Genomic DNA, 7,321 nt, shown 5'->3' on the forward strand with positions numbered 1-7,321 from the left:
TCCTCAATCAGTATGATGGTAGCTTTGGGTTTATCATGTATAGCTTTATTGTGTTGAGAGTAAGTAATCTTTTTAAAATTATGTTCATTAAGTAGCCACAGAAGATTGCCAAATTCTGCTTTAATCAGTTCTCTAACTTTGGAAAATTTCTAAATGTTACAAGCACTACTTTAATGCTTATTACCATATTCAATCTAGTGATAAAATCAATAGTTTATGCTTTATAGCCATTTCTCTCTCTTCATTACCCAGTTTCAGCCCAATTTTAATGTGCGTCCAGATAGTGACCCTTGAATTCATCATGAGAACTTGCTAGTACTGCTACACTGTGAGCCACCTCCGACTTTGTCTCCCACCTTCCCAGACCATCACTTGGAGCCAGAGTGCTGACGCAGTGCTCTCTCTCCCAGGGCACCCTTTCTGCCTTGCGTTTCATAGTCACCAGTGCAGGCCATGTGTAGAGGGTTCTGCATTTCTCTAGAAGCCGGCCTGCCTCTTACTTCTCCTACCTGTAGTCACTTGACATCTATAAGATTATTTGCCCCATTTTCCTTCTTCTTTAGCTGCATCTCATGAGTCCTTCCTGCCTTACAGAAATAATTTAACTCCAAACCACACGATATGTTCAATTTAGTTAAACATTTATGCCAGGAAGTGCTAGAGTTAGAAACATGAACAAGATATGGTACTTACCCCCTAGAATGTTATAGGCAAGAAAATCCTCAAAAATTCTTCCAATATCCCTAAGCCTATCTCAGTGGTACAACTTTTACTTTCTCATTATAAAGAAAGGAGACCCTCAGATGCCATAAGGAAGAAATAAGCTCATTTGTGTCCTAAACTGTCCTTACTAAATCAAAGCTTCTAACAAATAAGCAGCATAGCATACGGATCATGAGAATGGGTTCCAAAGTTTAGACGCCCGGGTGCAAGTTACAACTGCACTAGTTAAACAGTAGCCATGTGACCTTGGCATATCACTTAACTTTTTGCTTGCTGTTTGTTTTGGATCTATGAAGTGAGAGTTGATAAGATTAAATGAAATGAAATGGGGCCAGCACTGTGGCAAAGCAGGTAAAGCCACCACCTGCCATGCCAGCAACTCATATGGGTGTGGGTTCATGTCCTGACTGCTGCACTTGCGATCCAGCTCCCTCTAATGGCCTGGGAAAAGCAGCATAAGGTGGCCCAAGTGTTGGGCCCCTGCTACCCATGTGGGTAACTGGCATGAAGCTCCTGGCTTTGGCCTGGCCCAGCCAGCCATGGCCATTGCAGCCATCTGGAGAGTGAACCAGCGAATAAAAGATCTCTCTCCCTCTCGTCTCTCGCTTTCTGACTTTCAGATAAATAAATAATATTTTGCTTTTTAAAAAAAAAAAGATTAAATGAAATGAAACAGGTAGTGTGCTTAGCACGATGCCTGGTCTGCAGTGAGGAAGGTCACTGCTGCTGTTTCTGGCAGTAATTCCCAGCCGCGAGCTCACTTCTTAGGAAGATGCTATGAAATCACCTGCAGGAATGGAGCAGGGAGTTCAGAACAGAACAGCTGGTAACACTGGTCAGAGAAAGGAAGGTATCACAGGAGAGACTGGTTTTAAGAAGAAGAAAAGAAAAGCTTGCCCCAAAAAGTCACCTGAGGGACTTGTTAAAACCACCCAGCTGGTCCTCCAGTACAGCACCTCCAAGACTGTGCTGTCCTTCCAGTCAGCACCCCTGAATGTGTTGGAGATCGCAGGCAGGACTTGCCACTGTGCCTGCATGAGTGTGTCATCTCCTCCAGGCATGCTGCGTGACCACAGGCGTTGAGAATCACTCAGTTCCACAATAGCTGACTGTAAGGGTATCGATGAAATACGTGTGGTTTCCAAATTGAAATGTTTTTTCGGCCTAACAAATTTTCAGAAGAAGCTACTGCCATTATAATTTGGAATGTTTTGTGTTCAGTAAGCTGTGAATAGTATGTTTCTCCTTCTCCTGAAGATTTACTCTTTACTCCCCAACCAGTTGTTGGTCACCCTGAGGATGTCTTTGAAGGATAGATGTCATCAGAAAATATTATTTGAAGAGAACAGAGAAGATTCTAGAAAGATAATTATTATTTATTGAGTACTTCCTTAGCTAGGCATTGGTACCCACTAATGCCTTATAAGAACACTTGCAGGGTGGATCTTTTATATCCCATTTTGCAGTAGGTAAAACCATTTCCAACAGATTACACACCTTGCCCAGTGTCACAGCTGAGAAGAACTGAGATCCAAACTCAGGTCATGTCTGGCTCTTAAGTATTTCCTGATATTCCACAAAACAAGCCTTTTAAATAAGAGAACTAGTTCTCAATGGCTTACTGCTGCCAGTAGCTTTACTGTTTGCATTAACATAAACAACAAAAGGTTTCTAATAAATAATATGAACCTAGTTCATTGCTTTAAAATCTTTCCTTGAAGTCTATAATTCAACAAATATACACTTTTCCTTCATCTGTATCTTAGATAAATTTAAGTTTGCCACATTATTCCTAGGCTAACAAATTGATACACAGTGCTGACTTAAATAAACATACCAGAGATATATTTCCAACTTAGGAATTATGTTTCTTTCCTATAGAGTTATAATGAACTACCCATACTAAATTGTGTCTTTAATTTCAGAAATTAAATTTATATTTTAATTAACAGGTAACACAAGAGATTTCAGATAGCACAAGAATTTTCAGGCTACTTGGCTCTGACAGGTATGAAAACAAGTTGTATTAAATACATAGTACTAAACCTGTTTTACTGATTTCATTTTCAAGAGAATTGAAATTTCTGCAATATGTTCAACATTATATATTTCTCACTATAAGAAGTCATAAGCTAGAAGGTTATAAAGCCTTTCAAAATATGTCTGATCTTCCAAGTAACAGGAATTTATAATCTCTTAGTACTATTTTGCATTGAACTTACTATCTAAAGTCTGATTTACAGCGAAAGAAAGAGGAAATACCATATGTTAACAGATAGAACTTGCTGGTTTGAGTGCCAAATATAATTTTGTAGTTCTGTTCTGATTTACCTTCTGATTTTTGAACAGAAAATTGTTCCTAGAATTGACAGTAAGAATCAGGTTTTCCCAAGTCATTCCTGTAGTTGTGTTCCCCCTCTGAATCTTAGAGGAACACTGGCTTGGTGATAGGCAGCAAAATCACTTCACAGAGCTGGAACTGGCCCTTCAGTCGTAATGGAAGCAAGTGATTTCTGCCCACAAGTCAAATGAGCAGCATTTGTAGAGGCATAAAATGGCAATGGCGAGGCAAACGAAATTTTTTGCTGTCTTCGTGGGTATTCAAGAATAACTTTGTTTTGTTACATGTTTTTTGTTTACTACTTTTAGGGTCGTGGTTTTGGAAAGTAGGCCAACTGATAACCCCACAGCAAATAGCAATTTATACATCCTGGCGGGTCATGAAAACAGTTACTGAGAGAAATGTTGGGCTTTGACAACTAACTCGGAAAAGAACGAACACTACCACTGCAACATTCTGGATGCTTGAAGCTGTACAAAAGCTGCAGTAACCTGGCTTCAGTTCCTTTGTAATTTATTGTGGCATGAGACGAGACTGGGGAGATTTTGTTTTAAGTGGTATGGATATATTTAGCATATTGAACCACACAAGTGCTTAATTCATTGTTATGTAATCTTTGTACATATAGGCAGTATTTTTCTGTGACTCTTCATATTGCTGAAGACATACACTAAGAATTTATGTAGATAATGTACTTTTATGAGATGTACAAGTAAGTGTCTTATCTGTACAGATGTAAATGTTGATGAAAATGCAATTGGGGTTAATATTTTAAGAATTCTTTAGTATATTCCTGGGTGTGGTTATATTACAAAATGGGATGCTGGCAATGAAACAGTACATTTAACACTATTGTATTTTTATTATATGTAATTTAGTAATATGAATATAAATCTTGTAACTTTTAAAATTGTAATGGAGGCTGTAATCATTTTATAATCTTGTTTTTAATTTTAATGCAAGTACACTGGTGTTTATATTTGCACAGAGTATTGATATGTGATGTATTAAGTCACAAAAGTAAGCTGTGACATTGTCAATATGCATTTGGCTCCACACATCTTTTTTAAATGTATTTGGATTGTTTTCTATTTGAAACAAGCCAATTAACCACCTGTTGTAGTAACTAGTCTTTTTATATTTAAGCAGAATCCTGTAAGATTGCTTGTCTGTGTTTAAAACAGTACCTTTGAAAAAATTTTAAATCACAGAATAATGGTACCATAATGTAACACTGAAACTGTTGTCTGAATTACAGAATGCACAAAGAATAAATTAGCATTATTAAAGGTTTCACACTAAGCATTTCATATATCACATTGAAGAACTGTAACATTCCATAGAGTGAAATGGGTCAAATTTTTAGTGGAATTTTTACTTTCATTGGCCTTATTTTATGATTATTTTCATATTTCTTTTGATTTAGAGTATTAACACATGGCCAAAATAATTTAGTTACTACCTCATACAAACAATATAATGGTTACTGCACATCACAGGACTTAGTTTTGGTTAAAGTCATTTTTCATTGCTTTTTTCCAATGGGATATGTATTATATACCAAGTTCTAGAAAATGCACACTTTTGGCTCTTTTTGGTATATGTTCTTTATATTTTAATGTGAGTATATACACTAAGAACAAACTAAATTGTGATTTATGGTCTTCATTTATTTTAATTGAAAATGATTTTAAATATGCTTCTGATTGTATATAGTGTAAAATAAACATGTTTTTTAACATGCTGTTGTATAGTAGCTGTCTTCTGGCTTAATCTGTATGCAGTAACCCTGAAATACATTAAAGAGCAGGACATGATTTGTTTTGCACTTAAATCCTTCAATACACAATTCTGGTCCCCCAAATCATGATCTTTATTTTGATCTCAATTTCATGAAGCCTTAATATTCCCCATATTTATTAAAGAATGGCATGTCTTTTGCAGAATTATCAGCCTCCTGATCAGAAAATCAATTAAACATTCATAGTTTTTGGCTAGAGCAGGCCTTAGCCCAGTCCAACCTACCTGTCTACCTGTTCTTTAAATTAAGTTTTATTGAATCACAACACCAAAAATACTCATTTACATATTGTTTGTCTGTGGCTGTTTTTGTGCTACAGTGTTACAGTTGAGTGGTTTTTTTTTTTTGTTTTTTTGTTTTGTTTTGTTTTTTTGACAGGCAGAGTGGACAGTGAGAGAGAGAGACAGAGAGAAAGGTCTTCCTTTGCTGTTGGTTCACCCTCCAATGGCCGCCATGGCTGGCGCTCAGTGGCCGGCGTACCGTGCTGATCCGATGCCAGGAGCCAGGAGCCAGGTGCTTTTCCTGGTCTCCCATGGGGTGCAGGGCCCAAGCACTTGGGCCATCCTCCACTGCACTCCCTGGCCACAGCAGAGAGCTGGCCTGGAAGAGGGGCAACCGGGACAGAATCTGGCGCCCCGACTGGGACTAGAACCCGGTGTGCCGGCGCCACTAGGCGGAGGATTAGCCTAGTGAGCCGTGGCGCTGGCCTAGTTGAATGGTTTATAAAAAGTATGGCACTCAAAGCCTAGATGTTTACTGACGCTTTAGAGAAAAAATGTGCCAACAGCCTGGAAAGGGAGAGGTTATGGAATGCAGTTATGGAGGTAAGAAATGGAAAAATTAAGTGGCAAGAACTGGATTAGAGGCCAAAAGAAACATTTCTATTACTACTTATGACACTATCACTTTGACCTCGGATAATTTGCTTTACTGTAGAGCAGTTTCCATGTCTAAAATTGTGTAGATGTTAATAATCATTGCAATTAAGTACATTGTGAATAATCAGCATTAATAACTGATGGCTGTGCTTTAAAACAGCTTTACTAGTATAATGTTATCACTTTGATGCAAAACACAGAAAGGCTTTCAAGTAATCAGGATTCTGTTCTTGGCATTTATTGACAAGGTTGTCGATCCTATTTCTGGCCTACTTTTTTTTGCTGGTTTCTAAGGCATGTAAATAAAGGGTCAAATCTCAAAAAAATTAAGCTTTGCATTTAACTGTCAAGCAGTTCAAAATATTTTCAGAAAATAAAGTATCCAGCTGGTTATGTACTACCCATGAGCTTTTAAAAATATCCTTAGAGTCATAATCTTTGAGATTGAAGCACAGTAACCTCTTTTTATAAAGTTGTATGTGCATTCCGGTGTGAAAACCACCAGTGGGATTAAATTTAAATCAATGTTTCTGGGTGTGGTCCAAGTATCACCTACTTAGAATCTTCTTTGATGCCAATTAAATATGCAAATTTCCAGGCTCCATCCAAGAACTTTTGTCTGTTGATCTTTATGTGCTAAAAAGGAAGAGAGCCACTCAAATATTGGGAACAGTCTCTCATCTTCATTGAAATGCAGGCTACATCTCATTAGCTAATTGCATAGACATTGGTTTTGAGAAGCATAATATCAATTGTTTGTAGGCCATTGGCATCATTCATCTTGCAAGTAGGTCTCTGATTTCAGTAGAGACCAAGAAGTAGAGGACAGACTAAGTCAGGCTTCACCTCTATTGGCAAAAAGGTGGAAATACGTACTGTGAAAAGTGAGTAAACACTAAGAATATCCTTTGGTGTGTAATGATGAGTGTTCACTGCATGTATCTGTGTGCCAGGTACACTGCTGCATGCTTAAGTAGCCCTACGCAAGCCCCAGAACAGCTGGTGAGGTGGGTATTAACTCCATTTTACAGATGAAGAGGCTGAGGCCCAAGACTGTAGCTGGTAAGTAGTAGAGCCAAGATTTGAACCCAGGCGCTTGGAATCAAAGTATATTGCATTAACTACTATGCTAGACTGTTACTTAAAATGCATGCAGTATATTCTCTCCCCATTAAAATACATGCAAGCATTTTTCCCTCTGAAGACACTCCAGGGTTTGAATTTCAAGTTTAATTTTCACCGTTTCCTTGCAACGAGAAATATTAATTTACTGTCTTAATATTTTTGACCCTACCCAAAAGCATTTTCTTATTCAGTGTTTTGTATAAGGACAAAAAGATTTACATAAAATTAAATTGACAATGCTTATTAAATTAGTCTAGTTGAAATTCATCACAACACTTTTTTTTTAACTTTTAGGAGACAGGTACTTAACCAACATGTATTGGTTGTTTACAGTGTATTCGGGCACTTTCCTGGCACTGGAGAAAAGAAGGAAAAGGCATAATTCCCAGCCAGTATTTATCCAGGGAGCACACTTGGATGAATAAAGGTAAATGGCAGTGAGTAGTATTAGAA

General features: G+C 37.6%; 1 protein-coding gene across 3 annotated transcripts in view; it reads left to right on the top strand.

Annotated features, from left to right (window-relative positions):
• Positions 1-4,808, top strand: part of MAP4K3 (mitogen-activated protein kinase kinase kinase kinase 3) — a 222,876-nt gene extending 218,068 nt beyond the window's left edge. For all 3 annotated transcript variants that reach the window (XM_051842965.2, XM_051842963.2, XM_051842964.2), the window contains 2 exons: positions 2,676-2,731; positions 3,373-4,808. In XM_051842965.2, the coding sequence (XP_051698925.1) occupies positions 2,676-2,731; positions 3,373-3,460 (144 nt within the window). In that variant the 3' untranslated portion in view covers positions 3,461-4,808. The remainder of the gene's footprint in view (positions 1-2,675; positions 2,732-3,372) is intronic.
• The last annotated feature ends 2,513 nt before the right edge of the window (positions 4,809-7,321 follow it).

Source organism: Oryctolagus cuniculus, chromosome 2 (genome assembly GCF_964237555.1).
Source record: "Oryctolagus cuniculus chromosome 2, mOryCun1.1, whole genome shotgun sequence".
Taxonomy (NCBI): domain Eukaryota; kingdom Metazoa; phylum Chordata; class Mammalia; order Lagomorpha; family Leporidae; genus Oryctolagus; species Oryctolagus cuniculus.